At 41.2% G+C, this 23,967-nt stretch overlaps 1 protein-coding gene across 2 annotated transcripts in view; it reads left to right on the top strand.

The window, feature by feature from the left end:
* LOC121859236 (probable ATP-dependent RNA helicase DDX27) overlaps positions 1–23,967 on the top strand; it is a 93,063-nt gene that overhangs the window by 57,081 nt on the left and 12,015 nt on the right. For both annotated transcript variants that reach the window (XM_042355972.1, XM_042355971.1), the window contains exons 4-6: positions 6,686–6,871; positions 7,647–7,794; positions 7,959–8,146. In XM_042355972.1, coding sequence (XP_042211906.1) covers positions 6,686–6,871; positions 7,647–7,794; positions 7,959–8,146 — 522 coding nt within the window. The remainder of the gene's footprint in view (positions 1–6,685; positions 6,872–7,646; positions 7,795–7,958; positions 8,147–23,967) is intronic.

The following is a 23,967-nucleotide window of genomic DNA, read 5'->3' as shown; positions in this document are numbered from 1 at the left end:
TCTGTTGAAGAAGCCTGGCTTGAACTCCTTTGATGTTTCCTCTCATATTTGCTCCATTGTCATACGATTGACCTCAACAATCCTCAAAAGAAATGTTCAGTTGTTTCAGTCTTCCGAGTAGAAGGCATGACAAATTTAGCCCTGTAGACTTCTCTACCTCAAGGAACCCCAAGAAATGCTCCTTTATTGTTGGCTTGTCTTCAAGTGCCACTATCCTGATTATGACAGAAAGTCGCTCTTTGTGACTCAAATCAGGGGTGCAGTCTAAAATAATAGAGAAGTATTTCGATGCTTTGATATCGTCCACAATTCTCTCAGTAATCTTTGCACTGATAATGTTAATCAGTTATTTTGGATCATTTGGCCAAGGTAGTGAGTGTGACTGTGATTGCCTGCATTACTTTCAACCCTACTTAAATGATTCTACATAACTGGATCAAATTTAGCCAAAAGTTCCACTTTTTGGAGAAAATTACCATTGGATGGACAGTTAAGTTTTTCAGTTGACCCTCTTAGAGCCAAATTTCTTTCAGCTAGAGACTGAATAATCGCCACTAGTCTAGTGAGGACTTGGCGCCACCTGTTCCACTCAGCCATTAACATTTCCATTTCCCGTCTGTCTATCGTCCTTCCTCTTGCAATGTTGACCTCCAGTTCCTTCCATGTTGTCATGTTTTTAGTGTGTTCTATGCTACTTTCATGTGTGCTGAGCAAATGACTGGCATTTTTCCAATCATGATGCCTTTTTCAGCCATTCTAACATGTTTCGTAGAAAACATTTTACAACAGAAGCAAAAAAGGTTATCCTGTTTCTCCGCATAAATTAGCCAACTTCTTTGGATCTTCTCTCCATTTACTAAGATTCGGCGAAAGTAATCATGTTGACATCTCCCATCCTTTTTTGGAAACACATAATTAGGATCAACCTGGTAAGGTCCTCTGCAAACAAATTCTGCTTTTTCCTGGTTGGACATTGAGGTTGGCCAGTCAGTGGGGTCAACAGGTGCAGCCCTGGATGCAGCACATTCAAGCTGTGGTGGTGACACTGTATCTGTTGGCTGTGAAGAATGGAGCTGTGGTGGTGACACTGTATCTGTTGGCCGTGAAGAATGGAGCTGTGGTGGTGACACTGTATCTGTTGGCTGTGAAGAATGGAGCTGTGGTGGTGACACTGTATCTGTTGGCTGTGAAGAATGGAGCTGTGGTGGTGACACTGTATCTGTTGGCTGTGAAGAATGGAGCTGTGGTGGTGACACTGTATCTGTTGGCCGTGAAGAATGGAGCTGTGGTGTTGACACTGTATCTGTTGGCACCCTTAGCATCTTTGGGACTCTTAGCATTTGCTAACCTTGCCTAATGGAAGCGGCGGCCCTGAGTGCACTATAGGTAGTCAATCGTTCACTGATCACTTGAATGTTTTGCTCTGTGTGTGTGTGTGTGTGTGCATGCGTGCGTGCGTGCGTGCATTTTTTTAACTGTTTATTAATAGAGTTGCAGCTGGTGACTGAAAATATACAAATTTACATTTGATTTAGACATAATGATATGCGTTGAATACATTTACAAGGCTGTACAGTATATAAATCAGGACCAAAAAATTAGCCCATGATGCAGTGCTTTCAAATTCTCAATCACAAACACTGAGGGACCGGTTAACCAACATCAGGTCAGAAACACAAAGACTGTTCCGCAGCATGGAAAATGACTGGTGGGTTAAAAAAGAACAAGAAATTCAAGCATTTGCTGATGTCAATAACACACATGGCTTCTATGAGGCAATTAAGTCCATTTATGGCCCACAAAGAAGAAATTTCACACCAGTAAGATCTTTAGATGGCTCCACACTCTACAAAAGCAATCAAATGATTGCAATAAGATGGCTGAGCATTTCAGCATACTTCTAAATCAAAGTAATCCAATAACACCTACAGTACTGGATAACATCCCACCCATGCAGACCCTGCACCTCCTGGATGAAGCCCTGCTCCTACAAGAGGTGGAAACTGCAATCTATAAAACATGGAGGTCCCCATCTGACTGAGCGCCTCCATAGCCTCTTACTCATCATATGGGCCACAGAGACCGTCCCCCAGGATTGGGAAGATGCAAATATCATAACAATCTTCAGTGATACTCCGATTTACACGGTCAATTGAACCCACTGGGTACCGCGTAAAATGAAAGCAGCGTAAATGGAATAACAGAACATATGGGATTAATTCCAATAGAGACTGGCCCGACCCCCAAACTCCACTTTTTCCGACACAATACCTATGTTGTAGTAAAAATAACATCTTAATTTTATGATGGTATGCACACACAATTAATATTTAAGAGAAATACAGTTGCCAGGTTAATGTCCATTCAAATAATGGACTCAACTCCCGCAGGTCAGGGAATATTTTGATTGTAAACTTTATATATTTTGCACAAACGATAAAATATTTGCTTTGTGTAAACCAAATTATTACATTAGATCTAAAATTTGTATGTCTAATGCAAAATCCATGATGTTTATATTCAAATTGATCATCATATTTTAAGAATTCTAGCAATGTAAATTATATTCTGGCCAGGTAATTTGTATAAGTTGTATGAGCTAAATAAAAATTTTTTACTTCACCCGTGTATATGAGTAGATGCACCGCGTAAAATGAAATTCCGGTTCTGGCGAGGTACTGCGTAAAGCGAAACCGCGTAAATCGGGGTATTACTGTATGAGAATAAAGGTGACAAAGCAATCTGTGGTAACAGCAGGGACATCTTCCTCCTTGTAATTGCTGGCAAAATCCTGTCAAAAATCATGTTATCAAGACTTAACCAACACCTAATGGAGAACACTTCCTGAATCCCAATGTGGATTCAGGAAGGATTGCAGTACAATAGACATGATCTTCGCAGCTGGGCAAATTCAAGAAACGAGTCGAGAGCAAAATATAGACCTTTACACAGCCTTCTTTGACCTCTCCAAAATTTTCGACACAGTAAGCAGAGAACTTTTGTGGACTATGTTGGAGAGGGTCGGTGTACCACCAAGATTTTTAAACATCCTCCGCCAGATGCATGATGGAATGCAAGCCCGGATACTTGTGGGTGATGTGCAGTCAGAACCATTTAGTGTCCAAATGGGCATAAAACAGGGCTGTGTGCTAGCACCTGTGTTGTTTAACATCTTTTTTCTGGTTGTAGCACAACTCACACAATGCCCTTGGGCCTGATGCAGGTATGGGCATATGGTACCGTCTTGACGGTAGCCATTATAATATTAGACGTCTGGAAGCCTACACAAAGACCCTAACAACTCAGGTCATAGAACTATAGTATGCAGATGACTGTGCAATAATGGCACATAACAGAGAATCTATGCAATGTGCACTGGACGTGATCTCAGGTATTTACAGCTTGCTTGGTTTGTAAATTATCACCCAGAAGACATATTTTTGTCAAGCCCATTGCTCCACCAATAGAAACACCACAATTCTACATGAATGGAGATCCTATCAAAATAGTAAACCAGTTTTAAGTACCTTGGTAGCACTCTCACACCCACCTGCTCACTGGATATGGAAATTCAAACCAGAATCAATTTAGCCTCCACTGCATTTGGACATTTGAGAACAAGAGTCTTTCTCAACAATGACCTAAAATATGGAACGAAGACTGCAGTTTATCTAGTGGTTTGTATATCTACATTATTATATGCCTCAGAAACTTGGACGTCCTACAGACGCCATATCTAAATACTGGAAAACTTCCACACTTGATGCCTTAAGCGTATGTTTGGAATATCCTGGGAAGATACAGTGACTCATGAAGAACTACAGTGGTCCCTTGGTTAATGAGCGCCTCGGTTAACAAGCGCCTCGGTTAACGAGATTTCGGTTAACGAGTTGCCTTCCATAAGATTCTTAACTTCGGTTAACGAGCAATCCCTCGATTAACGAGTTTCTTACAAGCCGACCTGAACATGTTTTCGCTTGCATTTGGCGGTCCACCAGCTGTAGTATTAGTCCGCCAATACAGTAATCGGTTCTAGGGCTTAAATTCCTTACCATTTTAGCAAATATCAAGAAGTTTATACTATTCAATAATTTTAAAAGTTTAATATTAAATTTTTTAGTCATTTTAACAATTATTGAACATAATTGAAGGTAATGAAACTAGTTTTATGCGCACCATCCAGCCTCTCAACACACCATACAGGCGTCAATCTTTGTGTCTTTTCAGTGGGGGTAACATCTTGCTTGAGACTCTCTTCAACTAAATGCTTTTTTTCTGTGTCTGCAAGCAAATTATTGGTCATTTTGAAATTTATTTTACATGTTGACAATATATAATGCAGTGCAGAGTTGATTTAAAGAAAATAATCTTGAATTACACCAAGAGAACTAAAATTTTATGGGTGAAATGGCACCATGGGGTGACTTCTCTTCCACCCCAATGCCTTCTCTTCTCCCTTCTCCTCCACCCCCATTCTAATTCCCATCATCATCATCATCATCCAGGAGCTTTCTACATACACACATCAAAGTAAGTGTATTTTTCTACATTTTTTTTTTAATTTAGGCAATTTTCGGTGAGCTGGAACCAATTACCCAAAAACCCATTGAAACAATGGTTTCGGTTAAAGAGTTTTTCGGTTAACAAGCAACCTTCTAAAACGGATTGTGCTCGTTAACCGAGGGACCACTGTATATCGTCGCTCAAACACGACCAGCATGGAAACCATGCTAACCAGAAGACACTTGCGCTGACTTGGACATGTTATCAGGATGCCACACCACCGGCTTCTGAGAGAAATATTATATGGCAAGCTCTCACATGAAAACCGCTTGGTGGGAGGACAGAAAAAGAGATATAAGGACTACTCTAAAATCTTCTCAAGTGTTGTAATATACAACCAAATTCACTAGAGCAACTAGCTTCAGACCGTTAAAGCTTTATGGCGCTCAACATACCATAGAGGAGCGGAAACAATTGAGACCTCACTGAACCAAAAGAGAGCTACTAAACCAGCCCAACGACATCTGAGGACTCATCTACGGTGGCGTCAGAGGAATAACACATAACTCATCAACTTCTCATCTGGAGCAACGTCGTCATCGACGGCCATAAGCAAGCAAAGTGTGTCAAAGCCTGGCAGGTGCATCCCCTTCTGGGGCAATGTAATTTTGTGGGTCTCACTGGCTCACTGAGTGTGGCCGGATCTGACCTGACCTGACCTCACGGCTTCACCTGACCTCATGACCTGGCCTGAAGGCTGGAGCACACCTGCATCGCCCCAAGCTATTGTCTTGGCCGCGTGGCCAGCCAACATTTCAAGGGAGTGGCTTGGTTCGAAATGGTACGATAAAGGTACAAAAAATTAATCGTACTTTTGTACCGTACCGAACTTTGGAAAAGATATTGAACCGAAATGTCGAACCGAACTCTTCTCACTCTCATAACCGTGCCGTACTACATGTTTTGGTGGTGTTGGAGGGAGCGTGTGTGTTATGTTGGGGTGTGTGGGTGGTATTTTGTGTGTGGGGGTGGTGGGTGGTATTTTGAGTGTGTGGGTGGTGGGTGGTATTTTGTTTGTGTGTGTGTGTGTGGGAGGGTGTGGGTGGTGTTGGGAGGGTGTGGGTGCTGGGGTGCTAATGAGTGGCTGCTTAGTACACAGTGGCTCCCAGAGCCTCCGCCACAAAAAATAAAAAGAAGTCTGGACAATCGGCAAGTCCAGATCCCCTTTCCCCAAAATTGTCCGGACTTTTGAGGGTTTACTGTTTTTTCATACTTGACACAATTACAGTCTCTCCTATGTAATAGAATAAAAACTACCCTTATTTACTTGGATGATAGGCGATAAATAAATATTTCATGACAGCAGTCTGGGCTCCGGCGTCAGGCATCGTCTGCAACTCGGCATGATTGTGTTCTGGTTGAGTCTTTCACTGAAAGATGGCAGCACGACTCAGGGTTAGCGGTGCACTTAAACTCTTGGAACATACAGTATAAACCCTTAAGTCGGACTAGATGGGACTCAAGCTAGACCGATTTATTTATAATTCTGACTTATGCGGACCCCTAATTTTGGCCATGCATTTTGCTGAAAAATCACATCCAAAAACAAAACTAAATTTAACGGTACTTGTTTGCAGTGTACTTACATTGTAGCAGATGAATTTTTAGATTATTGTAGCAGACAAATCTTGATGACTCTTGAGTTGGAGGACTTTAACTTGCTTTACTGTAGTTTCACTTATACTATTTAGTTTCACTTATATTTATTTGTACAGTTACATTTATATCTAGCATTTATTTCATGGTTTAATCACTGTCAGAATTGAGGATGCGAGTTGGGAGATCGGGGATTACCACTAACTCTGACTCAGAAGTGTTGGGTGAGTGATAAACCCACAGACCCTAGTTTGCCTAAAAGGGGTTTCCGGCTGGAGGGGGTTTTACTGTAGTCGATTTAAGTAGTGAATAACAAAAAAGAATTGACGCTGTGTACTACAGTTGATATTTACGGTGTAGCTAAATGATTTTAAAATCGAGTACAATCAATTAGCACAGTAAAAGGGTAAATTTATTTGAATGTAAATCGATACATTGCATACTTGTTGCCGGATAAAAAATTACGTTGAAAAATGAGTGCATTATTGTCCCTATAGCTTCTTGTTCATATACCTTTTATTTCCAGGTAGCATACAGGGTAAAGATGCCTGAAGAAAGTGATTTTTATAAGGACTTTACCTTTGTGGAATCTACCAAGGATTATTTAAAAGATAGTTGGGATGAAGTTCTCAAGTATATAAAGCCTAGAAAGACGGTCAATGTCAGTGAAAGAGTCGCCAGGATTCGTTTAGAAGAAAAGGAGAAAAAGAAGGTATGTATATCTACTTCACCCTACATCATGTCATATTGTCACATAGATTTTTTTCTCATGTTAGTGGTGACTTATTGCGGTTCCTTTCATTATTCTGCATTTTTTAACCATTAAATCACTGTTACCCATTCCTTTTCTTGTTTTTGTATTGCTTCTATATACTTAATCAATACAGTATTCTTATTATCTGCTGTAGCTAGTACTGTAGTCTCACATGGGGGAGCACACACTGAATGTCTTATTGCCACATTCTGTCCCTGAAGGGGGCAGTGATAGGTACACATGCTATCCATTCATTCATATTTCCATCCTCGCATGCTTCAGTCTGTGAGTTGTACCACAATGACTGTAATGCACAAAATTTTTTTTAATCAAACTGTGGATGATGTATACCACAACGTGATTGCAGAAGAGCTCAATAATCAATATCTTGTGTCATTAATATCTAGAGTTGTGGCCTTTTGGACTTTGCTGTGGCTTGGCTCTGGACTTATCCACCTTTGTTGGCAACATTGTATTAGGTGCTTTACTAAATTCTTGTACAGTTGTGTGCAGTATTTGATATTTAGAGAAGCCATTGTAATTTCTTTAGAATTTATAGACTTGTTAGTGTGCTTAGAATTTAGTGTCATTTACAGTGCAAGCCTTTGTTGTGCATTTATAATGTAGAGGAGATATGTTAAAAATTCTTAATTGATTTTAGTACAATATATGGATCTTTAGTTGCATAAAATGAACAGGTGATACAACATAGGGTAATCATGTCTTCTTTCAGAAAAAGAGAGAGAAGAAGGGGTTAGGAGAAAATGGTGAAGCAGATATGAAATCAGAACCAAATGACAGCGATTTGACCGAGAGTGACTCAGACACAGATTTAGAAGGTCTCTCTGAGGAAGAATTTCTACCAGATGTGATGACACGAGGTAAATATCCTTATCATAGCTCATGGTGGTTTAAAAAAAAATAATGCCTGTGTAATGCTTTTTAAAACATATTTAGTCTGTATTAAATAGTTAAGTATGTATAATATGATAAATTCTGCTCATTAAATGTTTCCTCTGTAGTATTATTTATTATTATTTGACAGATGAACTAAAGCAAAAGGAGGCTGAGGTAAGACGGAAAGAGAAAAAGAAGGATCGGCCAGCCAAAATAAAAAAATCATTCAAAGAAATTGCAGAAGAAGAAGCTGATGCCAATTTTTTTGAAGATGCTCCATTGTATGAGTCTGAAGTTACTTTCCTGGAGATGAATTTTTCAAGATCAATTCTCAAAGTAAGTCAAATAAATTTTTATTTAGGATAAGACTGGAGAAAAGGTAAATGGAAACAAAATACAGTCCTAGGGTGGTGTCTGGTGGAACAAAACTATGTTTTTGTTTGTTAAGATTATGATGGAATTGAAATGGATAGACTTGGAATGGTATTATATTATGTAATGGAGTGATTGGTAAAGAATAGAGTGGATTTATATGTGGATTGTTTGCTCTGCCATATTTTTTGTATTCCCTAAGTCAATAAAGAGGGTGAAATAGTAATGCTTACACCTCTATATTGGTGCATGGAAAGATTTCCCATTGATCTCCATAGTTACTAAAAGTAGAAGTATGGTATTCATTCTATAAAGTCATTAATGTATTATTGCATCTTCAATATGGGGCTTAATTAAATATACCAAGTGTGGAAAAAGGCTGTAAAATGGTGATGACGATGACTCAATTTATGCTCCTTGAAATTTGAATAAGTGGGTGTTCTCCCTTGCATTTTGGAATTTTGCTGTTACTCATACATTTTCTTGTCTTCTTGAAAGAATAATGATTGTAGAAATGTTATGCACTGTTAATGTTACCAGGAATCCAATTTGTTTAATGGGGAGAAACTAACATGCATAAAAAAGGGCTTATGAAGAGGACTTACAGTGTCAAAGTAAACATTGAAGTTAGATGATGGTTTTGCCACTTTGATTGTAATGTTTTTCTAGTACAATAGTACCGTACTGAACTGTTATTAAATGATGGTAGTAAGCAACAGTGGTGGTAGGTCTAATGTGCTGCTGAGTGTAAATGAGACAGCATTAACCGAATGACCTTAAAAATTTTTACAATAAGTTCAGACTTGGTAAAAAAGATTAAATTATGCTGGATATGTAAATGAAATGGGAGATCGACTTAAGGTGTAAATTTAAAAGCTAGACCCCGACTTACGATGGGGTTAGGGACCCAAATCCAGGTCGTAAGTTCGAATGGTCGTAAGTCCGACATAGATAAAAAAAAAAAATCTACAATGAAACACAGTACAGTAAAAGTAATAAATAATGAGGAATGGATACAGTACAGTGAAAGTAATAAATAATGAGGAATGGATATAGTGTGACTGAGCACTTACCTTTAATGTAGTCAGGTGAATGCACATGGGGCCCCCATAATTTTCTAATTATACATGGAGACTACATTAACTGGAAACGTTTCGGTATAGAAAATGCGTGTCATTTAAAAAAAAAAAAATGGTCACAACTGCGGCGGTCATAAGTCCCGACGGTCGTAAGTCGAAGCAGTCGTAAGTCGGGGTCTAGCTGTAATTATAAGTGTGTACAATTAATATTCCAGTAACTAGGTTAACATTCACTGTCCTGACACTAGGGAAGTGTCCGAGTAACTAGGTTAACACTCACGGTTTTGGAAGCAAAGGGAGCATCCGAATAACTAGGTTAACACTCTTGATCTTGGACGCTAGGGTAACATTTGAGTAACTAGGTTAACCCGTCGAGCGCTAATCCCGTACTTATACGGGATGGGTGACCAGCCACGACCATAACTAATCCCGTGTAAGTACGTGGGTAGATTTAGCATTGTCCTGAACTCATATTTGTGGTAGTAGCGAGATGCGCTTAGAGCTACATTATCACCCCCTCCTTGCCTATTGGTATACTGCTTTCCAGGCCACATGGCTCCATGCTCTGCATGCCATAGCGGCGACAGTGTTCATCACTCAGTCAGTCACGCTCACGCTAGCCACGCATGAACACGTCACACCACTCTCGCTCCAGTATGAGCCTACATCAGAGCTTACCTCAGATGATTTTTCTGAGTTGGATAATGACCCACTCTATGATCAGAATACTTCATCTTCTTCAGATGAAAGTGAAGAGTTCTTTATCCCTGACGCAAGGGGTCGCGGCAGGCCAAGGAAGAGTCCTGCTCGTTTTTCACCCACAAGGTTGGAAGAGGAGCAAATGGATGATGTTAGCGAATATGATGGTGAGGAATCTTTTTCTCCATTCCTTAGTCCAGCTGTGAGGAAGAGAGAGAGAAAGAGTACAAGGGTATGGTCACCTCACCCTCGCCTGAGCATATCAACGTTCAGTCAGGACACGCCTCACCGCCAACACCCACACTCCTCTCCACCATTCCAACCCGTCTCTCCACCGCCACCAACCTTTGATGTTTCACCATCATCCACCACCACTTCATTATCAAATGGTGGAGGAAGGAAGGGGAAAGGGAGCAGATGGAAGGGGCAAAGAATAGAACATGAAGATCCTGTTATTCCTGCCACTGCTTCTGCTAGCACAAGTTCCCGTAACTCTACCTCACCACCACCAAGGAAACATGCAAGAGCAGGTGGAGGAAGGGGAAGAGAGGAAGAAGATGTATTTTTATGGGAGAAAGGAGATGATTTTACCTACTCCTGCATTCCCTTCAGTGATGCCGATTCCAGTTGTGTTGTCCCGGAGCCAACTAACACAAGCAGGAGGCTGTCATTCTTCCTCCACTTTATCACCACCGAGTTCATGATGATGATGATAGTGAATCACACGAACCAGTACAGCTACTACTCGCTTGGAGGGAAAGTTCTTGAGCCCAAGTCTAGAAAACTGAAATGGAAACCTGTGAATCTCAGTAAGTTGTATGTTTTTCTGGGACTTTCGTTACTGATGGGAACAGTAAAGAAGAGCTCTTACAAGCGGTACTGGTCATCTGCACCTATCCTAAGCATGCCTATCTTCTCCAAGATAATGGCCCTGAACCGTTTTGTGGACATCATGGGTAATCTGCTTTTGCTAACAGAACACAGGACACCATGAGGAAGATAAGGAATATTTTTGATCACCTCAAGATGAAGTTCAACTCGTCTCTCATCCCATACAAGAAGCTGGTCATCGATGAGAGTCTTATTTTGTGGAGAGGAAATATATCATTCAGGCAGTACATACCCAGTAAACATCATCGTTTTGGGCTCAAACTCTTCATTTTATGTGACTGCAAGACTGGGTATTAGGGTGTGTCATACGGAGGCGAATTTTTTTTTTTTTGAGTTTGAAAAATCGGCCCATGGTATTAATGATGTAGTTCTATGTGCAGAATCATGTGATATCTTCAGATTTGAAAAGTTTCCATTTTTTGCTAGGTAAATTTTAACTTGAAATCTTATGAAAATTCAGTATTCCCACCCTTTTACCAACACCACTAAATAGCTTATTTAAAGTAAAGTAAATGTATCAGGTTAATTTATTAGGATGAAAATGATCCAGAATAGTGAAACGAATGATCTTGACATATTTATTAAATTTAATATTCCTTTAGAAAACAAAATCATCAAATACAAAAACCAGTTTTACTACTACGACCCGGTGTTGCTGCACACCATAGAGAACATGTCTTTCTTGCTTCTGTTTCTACTCATCACCTCCCTGCTGACCACCTGAGCTCGGATGTAGCCTTCCCTCCTCTCCTGGCTGTACGTGACTGCTGGCCTCGCTCACTTTAAACATGCTGGCTCTCTATACTCTGGTTGATAAAGGGCCCAGGCAGGGACCATCATCGAGGTTATCCAACCTCTGGCTTAAAACGTTAAATTGCAAGCTGCAGGTAGAAACTCACCAGCCTGGATGTTATCCAGATCTATGAGATCAGTGAGGGTCTTGGCACCTAGATTGACTTCAGGAGTCTTCCTGACCCTGAAGGAATCGTCACCAACTGATTCGTCATGCCCAGATCCTCTCATAAGTCTCATATCCAAGATCTTTTTGGCTGCCACTCTTCTCTCCTCCTCATCCTTACTGCAGAGCATTGTTTGCAGAACTGCCTTGGGATGAGCATACCAGGAAGATCTCCTCACAGTCTGCTCCACAATCTGAACAACCTTCCTTGGCTGACTCCTCAGGAGCTCAAGCTGGAAGAGAACATGCCTCGGACCTTCGGAGAACGATGACTTGACCTTGGTGTTGAACCAATTTGGCAAGTAGACATTCACGATGAATTGGACAATAAGTCTCAGGTTGTGAAGCTGGTTCCCTTTCAGTTTATGATGAGCGACCCAAATTCTGCAGAACCTGAGAGCCGTTGTGAGCCACCTAGAATGTGAGACTGGACCTATCTGCAGGTAAGCAAGTCTATCAGGCATGACCCCAGTTTTGATGGCACTGCAAATCATGTAACCATAGTACTGGTCAGTACTCAGGTCGTCAATGACAGTATGTGCAAGCTCAACGAGTGGAGGGCCAACTGTGATTTTTTCAAAGCTCGGATTTATTTCTAACTCAGTGGCAGAGTCCAGCATCTTGCCAAGAGGACCAGACCATCTGTTGTTTGAAAGAGTCTTGCCATCCAGTTCCTGGATCAGATGTCTGAGTGGCAACTCGTTGGTGTGGAGGTCACAAACAATCCAGACCAGCTTCCTCCCAATCTTCCGCTCTATCCACTGTATGACCCCCCTTGCCACCCTGTGTTCGTGTTGGTGCTGTCCCCTCCAATGGCCTGCAGGGTCTGGTCTACGTTCCTCTCTCTGAGCCAGTTCACAATGTTATCTGCCACTATCTCAGCTGGTTTCCTGATGTCATCTTTCTCTGGAGTGAAATGCCACAAATACTTCCCTCCTGGGTCACTGCAGCAGGAGTAGTGTTCCTCCTTCACCATGGCAGGGAACAACTTGTCAGAATCTCCAACTTTCATGAACACTTTAGTGTCATCCCTTCTCCCATCAAAGAACAAACAATTGATTCCATTTTCTCTTATCCCCTTATCAAACTCCTCTTCTAGGTTACTGACAAGTTTCTCCCTGAGCTCTCCCTTGCTGTTATGATCTATCACCAGGTGAACATCATCAGGTGTTATCAAACCACCGTCAATCCAGGCAGCTGTTGCTATCTCTGCAGTTTCTCTGAGACCAGTGTGGTGTGGCATGCTGGCCAGAGCTATGCTGGGATATCTTTCCTGGCCCGAATCTTATGCACTGGAAGTTTGGGATCATTATTTTCTGGGTTAGGGACAAAGTCACCATTCTCCTGGTCAGCACTCGGATCAGCCATGGGGAAGTCATTAAACTCTGAATCAACTTGACTCCAATCATCGGCCTTTTTTACCTCACCCTGGGCCTTCTCAAGTCTCTTTTCCTCGGCAACTCTTCTCCTCTTCTGTCTCTCTGTGGCAGCCTCCTGTCTCTTGGACTCCGGAATATCTTGGCTAGAAATCATGAGAGCCCCTATACTGCCAGTCTTCTCTCTCTGTGCTTTGACAAATGCCAGTTCGATCACAGGAATCTTCAGTTCACGCTTGCAAATACAGGAGATGTGGGCCTCGGATTTACAGTCACGATCGCATCCAAACTCAGGACAGAGAACAATTGGGCACTTGCAAGTAATTATGTCAAATAACTGGTCCAGTTGCTTGGCAAAGCTGTCCTTAACTGCAAGTTTTCCTCTCCCAAGAGAGATATCTCTTGCCTTTTCCCAACTGGCTAGCAGTCTCTCACTAATCTTCTTCTGACTTGTTATGACTGGAGGCTTGAACTGAGCGTTAGCCAGAGTGTACTGTGCCAAGACAGCTTTGGTCATATCACTGGCAATGTCTTTGTTTGTGTAAGTTCTTTGGTTCTTTTCACTGATTTGCCTGATTAAAACACCGTATCTCAAAGCATCTCTCAATGTAGGCAACTCCGACTTCAGGAGCTCTCTCCCAGACCCAAGATAGTGACTGAGATGGCTGGATTTTTGGCTCTTCGTCCTGACACAAGCAGCCATCGCAAATATTATCAACTATAAATGCATCAGAATCTGAAACAGAAAAAAATATTGTTAGTTGGGTTGTTAAAGAATGAAGTCAGAAAGCAATGTTCACTATTTAATTGTAATGCACTAATGCAGCTGTACGTTAGATTTTCGATAAATTTCACGCTAAAATTTACCTAGCAAAAGGTTGCAAAATATTGAAACTGAAATTATTTTCTGTTTATATACACTAAAATCTACCAAAAAAGTGATGGGCCATTAGTTTTAGCTGATCTTCCCTCCTATGACACACCCTACTGGGTATATTCAAGATATGATTCTTTACACCGCAAAAGCAACCAGTTTGTTGGATGACCAGAGTTTGGGGTTGCCAGGTGCTGTTGTGCAGACCTTGATGGAACCATTCCTGTTGAAGGGACATTGTTTGTACCAGGGCAACTGGTGCTCAAGCCCTGCCTTGTTCAAGTGGCTCTACGAACACAAGGTCAACAGCTGCGGCACAGTCAGGAGAAATAGGAAAAACGTGCCATCATTCCCAGATGAAATCCTCCTGGAGAAGTATTTTATTACAAATTCTGACTGTGTCCTTTCATTTTCTTGGAGAGATAAAAGGGATGTGAATATGCTGACTAACCATCCACAATCCAATCATTAGCCCTACAGGCAAGATTGATCCAAGCACTGGAAAAAAGAATTTGCAAGCCTGAAGCCATCATAGACTACAACTTCAACATGAGATTTGTTGATAAATCAGATGGCATGATTTCTACAGTGGCGTGTGCTCGCAAGACAAAGAAGTGGTACAAAAAACTCTTCTTCCACCTCATTGACATGACAATGCTCAATGCTCAAATCCTTCACCATCAAGTGACTGGCAGAAAGAAGACACTAGAAGATTTTGTTGTTGAAGTGGTGAGGGAGATGTTTCAGACATACTGGCAAGAACGACATGTAACACCTCATAATTCAGCTTGTGACACTCCTCTCCGCCTCAGAGGTCGCCACTTTCCGTCCAGCTTACCACCAACACCTGGCAAGAAAAAAGCACAGAAGCAGTGTCACGTCTGCTGCAACACTTCACGAAGAGCAAAGAAGAGGAAGGATACTCGTTACCTCTGTGATGAGTGTAAAGTAGCGCCATGGTTCAAGGATTATCACACTCTTCAGAACTATACATGTAATAATATAATGTGAACCAAGCAACAATGAGTGGTAATGCTGCCTTGACACCCTACATAACCTTTACCATTCACAGACACGGATAATACCCAATTGTATGCAATTGAGGGGAACTTGGATAAGCAAACATCATAAAAAAATATCAACTCACAGTGGTGTTTTATTCATTTTCTAACATGTATATTGAATAATGATTGATGTGGGAGGAATAACCAGAAATAAAACAAAAACACACACACAAGAGGTGTTTGGAAAGTGGAGAACTGTCAGAGTGGCGTGGGGGAGGAGCTTGACTCGGCCGATTGCCATGGTGATGGGCGCCATGAGACCCTCCCTACCTCCTCCACCACCGTACACTACGCAGTGTAACTACATAGATGTGGGAATTCTTGTGATTTTCATGTTTCCTGGACCATTTTGAGATGATTTAGGGGTAAAAAAAATTTTATGGCCTGCACTGGGGTGTCTATTACGTCTAATATTGGCTGGTGCTCAACAGGTTAAGGGGAGCATTAGGTGAAAATGGGTGAGAAAACAAAAACTAAAGATATGGCTTCACTCACAAGGTGTGGGGTGCCGCTGTATGATGGCAAACGTTTCTTTGTTATATCGTTCATATTTATGGAGTTATTGGAGATTTTCTGACCCCCCTCCCCCCCCACCCAACCTGTGCCGCCAAAGGGTAACCTGTCGGTGAACACTGTAAAAAAAAAATTTCACAAATTTAGCCTAAAACGGTCACTAAAATTACTCAAGATATTCAACCTTGGCATCATTTCCCCACTCCCGGCTGCTCTCTCTCCCCGAGCAACGCCGATTCAGGGCAGTGAGTACTTTGGCCATGTCAGAGGTGGAGGGTGTCATGAACCTCCCGTATCTCTCAACTAACTTTTTCAACACTAAAAAAGTAATATCAGCCACTTTTTATCTATATCAGTGAAACAAAAAGCAGATAAAAGATAACCCAATACTCTACAAAGTTACACGTATTTACAGCTAGACCCCGACTTACGACGGGGTTAGGGACCCAAATCCAGGTCGTAAGTCCGACATAGATAAAAATAAAAAAAAATTAAATAAAAAATCTACAATGAAATACAGTACAGTAAAAGTAATAAATAACGAGGAATGGATACAGTACAGTGAAAGTAATAAATAATGAGGAATGGATACAGTGTGACTGAGCACTTACCTTTAATGTAGTCAGCTGAATGCACATGGGGCCCCCATAATTTTCTAATTATACATGGAGACTACATTAACTGGAAACGTTTCGGTATAGAAAATGCGTGTCATTTTGAAAAAAAAAAAAAGGTCACAACTGCAGCGGTCGTAAGTCCCGACGGTCGTAAGTCGAAGCAGTCGTAAGTCGGGGTCTAGCTGTATTTTCATTTTAGAGTAAGGGATTTTCGTTTGTTTTTTTTCAGAAAAATTTTGCAAATTTTTTTTTATTATTTTTGCTTTCAAAATTCAGATAAAAAACAAAACTATTGATACATAGTTGTCAAGAACGATCCTTGTTCTCTTAGGAGAAAAAGTTTCATGTGCAATGAATCATTAGCTATGATGGTATTTAACTTAAGAAAATTTTATTTTATTTTTAAATTTGTGTGTGGAGTAAAAAAAATTAAATGGAGGCAGGGTTTAAGGGGCTTAAATTCATGCTTATGTTGTCCTTTAATTACGACATGAAAATGAAAGTGATTGGAAAAAAAAAACAACAACAAGCGCTGGCTTTAACACTCACTGTCTTTGATGCTAGGGGAGCGTCCAAGTAACTAGGTTAACACTCATGATCTTGGAAGGTAGGGAAGCGTCCAAGTAACTAGGTTAACACTCACGGTCTTGGAAGATAGGGGAGCGTCCAAGTAACTAGGTTAACACTCTCACGGTCTTGGAAGGTAGGGGAGCGTCCAAGTAACTAGGTTAACACTCACGGTCTTGGAAGGTAGGGGAGCGTCCAAGTAACTAGGTTAACACTCACGGTCTTGGAAGGTAGGGGCGTCCAAGTAACTAGGTTAACACTCACGGTCTTGGAAGGTAGGGGAGTCGAGTAACTAGGTTAACAGGTTTTTGGAAGGTAGGGGCGGGGTTAACACCTAGGTTACTACGGTTGGTCTCAAGTAACTAGGTTAAGGCTTGGAAGGCAGGGAGTGTCAAGTAACTAGGTTAACACTCACCGTCTTGGAAGGTAGGGGAGCATCCAAGTAATTAGGTTAACACTCATGGTCTTGGAAGGTAGGGGGCGTCCAAGTAACTAGGTTAACACTCTCACAGTCTTGGAAGGCAGGAGTGTCAAGTAACTAGGTTAACACTCACCGTCTTGGAAGGTGGGGAGCATCCAAGTAACTAGGTTAACACTCACGGTTTTGGAAAGTAGGGGCGTCAAGTAACTAGGTTAACACTCTAGCGGTCTTGGAAGGTGGGGCGTCAAGTAACTAGGTTAACACTCATAGTCTTGGAAGGTAGGGGCTTCAAGTAACTAGGTTAACAGCTCACGGTCTTGGAAGGTAGGGGCGTCAAGTAACTAGGTTAACACTCACAGTCTTGGAAGGTAGGGGAGCATCCAAGTAACTAGGTTAACACTCTCGGTCTTGGAAGGTAGGAGGCGTCCAAGTAACTAGGTTAACACTCTCAAGGTCTTGGAAGGTAGAGGCGTCAAGTAACTAAGGTTAACACTCACAGTCTTGGAAGGTGAGGAGCATCAAGTAACTAGGTTAACACTCTCACGGTCTTGGAAGGTAGGAGGCGTCAAGTAACTAGAGTTAACACTCACGGTCTTGGAAGGTAGAGGGGCGTCAAGTAACTAGGTTAACACTCTCACGGTCTTGGAAGGTAGGAGCGTCCAAGTAACTAGGTTAACACTCACGGTCTTGGAAGGTTGGGGCGTCAAGTAACTAGGTTAACGGTCTTGGAAGGTAAAGTTAACACTCTCACGGTCTTGGAAGGTAAGTAACTAGGTTAACACTTTCACGGTCTTGGTAGTGTCAAGTTAGGTTAACACTCACGGTCTTGGAAGGTAGGGCGTCCAAGTAACTAGGTTAACACTCACGGTCTTGGAAGGTAGGGGCGTCCAAGTAACTAGTTAATACTCACGGTCTTGGAAGGTAGGGGCGTCAAGTAACTAGGTTAACTCACAGTCTTGGAAGGCAGGGGCGTTAACTAGGTTGGGTTTTGGAGGTAGAGCATCAAGTAACTAGGTTAACACTTTCCACGGTCTTGGAAGGCAGGGGCGTCAAGTAACTAGGTTAACACTCACGCGGTTTTGGAAGGTAGGGCATCCAAGTAACTGGTTAACACTTTCCGCGGTCTTGGAAGGTAGAGTGTCCAAGTAACTAGAGTTAACACTCACGGGCTTGGAAGGTAGGGGCGTCAAGTAACTAGTTAACACTCACGGTCTTGGAAGGTAGGGGCGTCAAGTAACTAGTTAACACTCACGGTCTTGGAAGGTAGGGAGCATCCAAGTAACTAGGTTAACACTCTCACAGTCTTGGAAGGCAGGGGCGTCAAGTAGGTTAGCACTCACGGTTTTGGAAGGTAGGGGCATCCAAGTAACTAGGTTAACACTGTCACGGTCTTGGAAGGTAGGGGCGTCAAGTAACTAGGTTAACACTCACTGTCTTGGAAGGTAGGGGGCGTCCAAGTAACTAGGTTAACACTCACGGTCTTGGAAGGTAGGGCTTCAAGTAACTAGATTAACACTCTCACGGTCTTGGAAGGTAGGGGAGTGTCAAGTAACTAGGTTAACACTCTCAAGGTCTTGGAAGGTAGGGGCGTCAAGTAACTAGGTTAACACTCTCAAGGTCTTGGAAGGTAGGGGCGTCAAGTAACTAGGTTAACACTCACGGTCTTGGAAGGTAGGGCGTCCTTTAGGTCTTGGAAGGTAGAGATCCAAGTAACTAGGTTAACACTCTCACGGTCTTGGAAGGTAGGCGTCAAGTAACTAGGTTAACACTTTCACGGTCTTGGAAGGTAGGGTCAAGTAACTAGGTTAGCACTCTCGGTCTTGGAAGGTAGGGCGTCAACACTCAGGTCTTGGAAAAGTGTCAAGTAACTAGGTTAACACTCACGGTCTTGGTAAGGTAACTAGGGTCCAAGTAACTAGTTAACACTCACGGTCTTGTTCACTACTTGGTCTTGGAAGGTAGGGCGTCCAAGTAACTAGGCTAACACTCACGGTCTTGGAAGGTAGACTAACTAGGTTAACACTCTCACGGTCTTGGAAGGTAGGGGCGTCCAAGTAACTAGGTTATCACTCACGGTCTTGGAAGGTAGGGGGCTTCCAAGTAACTAGGTTAACACTTTCACGGTCTTGAAGGTAGGAAGTAACTAGGTTAACACTCACGACGTCAAGTAACTAGGTTCCACGAAGGTATCCAACGGTTATTTCTTGGAAGGTAGGGGAGCGTCCAAGTAACTAGGTTAACACTCACTGTCTTGGAAGGTAGGGGAGCGTCCAAGTAACTAGGTTAACACTCTCACGGTCTTGGAAGGTAGGGGAGCGTCCAAGTAACTAGGTTAACACTCTCATGGTCTTGGATGCTAGGGGAGCTTCCAAAAATTTTTGCTATCCTCACGGTCTTGGACTCACCGGCTGCGTTCTGAAGATAAAAATAATTGTATTAAAAAATTATCCGGGTTGTAGTATGATGTTCCCTCTATGTCTCTGCCCAGGGGATTAGTTTTTCAAAAATTAGTCTGGTCTATGACCTTGAGCCAAGAGGTGTGCTATCATCCGTGGATGTTTAAATCCCACAAAACTCCATCCGCTGGACACCACACTCTATCCTCTGCATCATATGTGCATGAGTGACTATTGTTAACTGTATATTATGTATACCGTATATGCTCGTCTATAATCCTCCCTCGTTTATAGGTCAACCCTGATTTTTTGACCAAGAAATCGTTAATTTATGATATTCCTCGTTTATAGTTCGACCCAAGTTTTTGAGGGTAATGGAGCAACAAAACTTTCAGTAAAAACACTCTACGTCCTCTAAACTGAGGCTCGCCGTGCCTGAAACACCGAGTGCTGAAGGCAGATTGTTTACCATTTATTATTACAACACTTTACACTGAAACGCAGGTTGTTTCAACAAAAATATAGTATATTTCCATTCAAGTATTTATTCAAGTCAACTAGGAGGGAATATTATTGTAATACAACAGTTTTTAACTGAAAATCATTCGAAAAGTGATTACGGTAACATCTTTTGAACATAAGAAAGCGAAAGTCATTGTTTTCGTCACGATTTTATCGCACTTTCCAGTGTAATACGTACGTCATTTCAGCAAAAATATTACATTTCCGTGAATGTAGTATATCAAGCACAGTACGAATAGAATATCATTGTAATATAACAGTATTTTAACCGAAAACTATTAAAAAAAACGAGTAACATCTCTTGAACATCGGAAGGTTAGGTAAAGTCTTTTGTTTTCGTCATGTATTTTATCCTATTTTACATTGAAATACATCACGTTTCAGCAAAACTACTATTTATTTCTGAGAATATATTCATTCAGGCACAGTTTAGGTGAAATATACATGTGATGTAACATGTTTTTAACTGAAAACGGTTCAAAAAACACGTACCCTCTAGCCCTGTTCAAGGAGAAGACTGGGAGGAGCTGTTTGGTGTTGAAGACGATGACAAGGAAAATGGTTTTGATGGATTTTAATGAAAATATTCAGAAATATGGTATCGTAGTATTTATTCAAGTGAATTAGGATAGAATATTATTGTAATACAACAGTAGTGACGATGTGGAGGAGGCGGAGGGATAGATTGGGGAGGAGTGGTGACTGGTGGGAGCACTGACGAGTGGAGATGCCAGCCAGTACATTACGGGTGTACAGTATTAATTGTTTTTATAGCTCTTTTTGCATTTTAATGTTAAATACTGTACATTACGTTTCAACAAAACTACTATTTATTTCTGAGAATATGGAAATGTAAAATTTTTGCTGAAATGACGTACGTATTACAGTGGAAAGTGGGATAAAATTGTGACAAAAGCAATGACTTTCGCTTTCTTTCGTTCAAAAGATGTTACCGTAATCGCTTTTCGAATGGTTTTTAGTTGTGGGATTATGAGGCTAATGATAGGATAGAATATATTGTAATACAGTACGGTACAACAGTTTTTAAACTGAAAACCATTCGAAAAGCGATTATGGTAAAATCTTTTGAACAACGAAAGAAAGCGAAAGTCATTGTTTTCGTTATGATTTTATCCCACTTTCCACTGTAATACGCACGTCATTTCATCCAAAATATTACATTTCCATATTTACTTCTGAGAATATATTCATTCAGTCACAGTTAAGGTATCGTAGTTTTCTTTTGTTTCAAATTTAATTAACAAAGATTGATGTTTCAAATGTAATGAACAAAAATTTATGACAGTATCTATAAATAAACTTTAAAAATTGAATACTGTAGTTTGTTTTACATCGTCCTGTGCATACCATACCATACCATGCATTTGGCTACTTTGGGCTTGCTATGATGACGCAAGAGATCTGCCCTGGCAACGGTACCGACACTCACAGCTGGTGGTGCGTTGGTGCGTCGTTTCCATTGTTTACTGGTAGTTACTGGTAAATATTTTTAAACCTAACGAAACTATTACCCGTTTAGAGGTCGACCCCCAATTTTTTGCCAAATAATTTGGTCTTAAAAACTTGAACTACACATAGGTATATACGGTAAATAAGGACATGAAGGGCCAGGGTTTTTTTAGGGGGGGGCAGCAAAAGTACACAGATTTTTAACATTCACGGGTACCTCTGTTACCTAACCCCCACGTATGTTAAGGGCCGACTGTAGTGAGGAAAGCATATGGATAAAATCTGTTTTTCAGCCACCTTTTATTTTCTAAAATCCATTACACATTATTTTGATATTTTTTTTTGGTACACAGAGCCAGCTCTAGGATTTAAGAGTCCATAGGCGAGACATGATTTGTGACCCCTCCCCCCTCTTATCTCACGGAAAAAGGTCTCTTACCCACCTCTCCCGGCCTCCCCTCCTTAAAAGGAAAGCAAATCTGTACTAACAATCTGTTGTTGCTGCAATTCATTATTACTTCACTAATTTACATATTAGTAATATTTTTAAAATCTAGGATCTAGAATTTTTGCTTCCTGGCTTTCTTTGAAGCAAAATTGTCTATAATGTCATCATATGATACCTGTTTCCCAACAGCATTCTTTATGCTAATGACAGCAAGCCCAGTAAGTCTATCCTGAGCCATTTTAGGCCTTAGGTATGATTTGATAAGCTTAAGGTTTGAGAAGCTCCTTTCTGCTGAAGCTACAGTTACAGGCAGAGTGACTGCTACCCTCAGGGCTGTCCACATGTTTGGATAAAGTTCTATAATCTGCTTTTTATGTATACAGTATATTTAAGAAGTTCCAATGCTGTCATATTATCAGAGGGTAAGTCTGGTAGATTTCTCTTCTTAAAGGCCAGTTCTTTTCCATGAATATTTGACTTTCCACCATAGCTCAGGGTGTCACTCAGCTCCTGACATTGTGTTGAGTGAAACAATGGACAGTTCTTTGAAGTGAAAGAGAACTCCAAATTTGTCTCTTAACTTCTCCCAAGCTATAGAACCTTTCACTGAGTGATGTGATGGCAGAGTCTACCACCATATTGAAAAAAAGACGCTTATAATCTTCTCAAAGCATCAGAAATTGGCTCATCTGGAGCTTCATATCCAAAGTGTCTCTTCATCATTCGAAGTCTCTTTTCCTTTAACACATCCTCCACATTCATTTCCTCGCACATGTCCTTAGCTGATGCTTGTGCTGAGACAAATCCATTCTCATGGTAGCTCACCAGGGAAGCTTTAGTGTTCTTGAGTAAGGTCATAGCTACATCAAGCTGCATGGTGGTAAACTGCAAGAGTTTGCTAACTTGTATTTGTTGAAGCATGTCATACCATACTATGGTGCATATAAAAAAACGGTAAGGTCTAACTTCCTCCACCAGTGACTGGGCCTCTATCCTTGTCACGGGGTCTGTGACTTAGTTCCTCATATTCAGCAGGGCCTCCCTTACTTGTTTAGTTTGATAATGCACAGCCTCTATAACTTTGATATGGCTGTCCCACCTTGTATCTGACCATGATTTCTGGGAGATGTCTACCTTGTTCTTCGGTATTGCCCATCGCTGTGTTGTAGCTGAAAACATAGTAAACAGCTTCTGAAGAATTCCAAATTACCCTAATGCATCTTGGGAGCTTTTAGCTGCATCAGCCACCACCAAGTTCAGGGTATGTGCACCACAAGGCACGGGGATTCATAGCCAAAAGCCGTGCTTGCTCTCCCTTGTTTTTCCCTTTCATTCTGAATCCATTATCATAGGACTGACCGTACAATCAGCAAATGTTATGTTCAAGTTCATGAGTTTCTCCTGAATAAGGTCTGCCAATCCTTGACCTGTTGTCTTTGTTGCTTCTAAAAAGCCAATAAAATGCTCTTTGACCTCCAGGGTGTCTTGTAGCGTTACAGTCCTCAGTATGACTGACATTTGTTCATGATGGCTAATATCAAAGTGTGCAATCCAGTATAATTGAATAGTACCGAGACTTTTTTACCTGTGTTAACATTTTCTCCATGATTTTGTCACTGACGACTCAAAGAGCTCATTTTGAATTATTTTACCAAGATAGGTGACATGTCTTCCTACTCCACTCTCAATTTGTTTAATGTGTTGTTTCAAAATAGGTTCAAATTTAGCTATAAACTCAACTTCTTTCAGGAAGTTCCCATTGTCTGGATGATATAGTGTGTCAGTGGAACCCCTTCAAGGCAAAATTTCTCTCAGCTAAAGATTGTTAGTCCAGTCAAATTAGGATTTTTACCTGAAAAAATTTATAAAGAGATAAAATTTTGCACACAC

Source organism: Homarus americanus, unplaced genomic scaffold, assembly GCF_018991925.1.
Source record: "Homarus americanus isolate GMGI-L3 unplaced genomic scaffold, GMGI_Hamer_2.0 scaffold36188, whole genome shotgun sequence".
NCBI lineage: Eukaryota > Metazoa > Arthropoda > Malacostraca > Decapoda > Nephropidae > Homarus > Homarus americanus.
The sequence above is the reverse complement of the archived record's forward strand: the minus strand, read 5'-3'. Positions and strand labels throughout refer to the sequence as shown.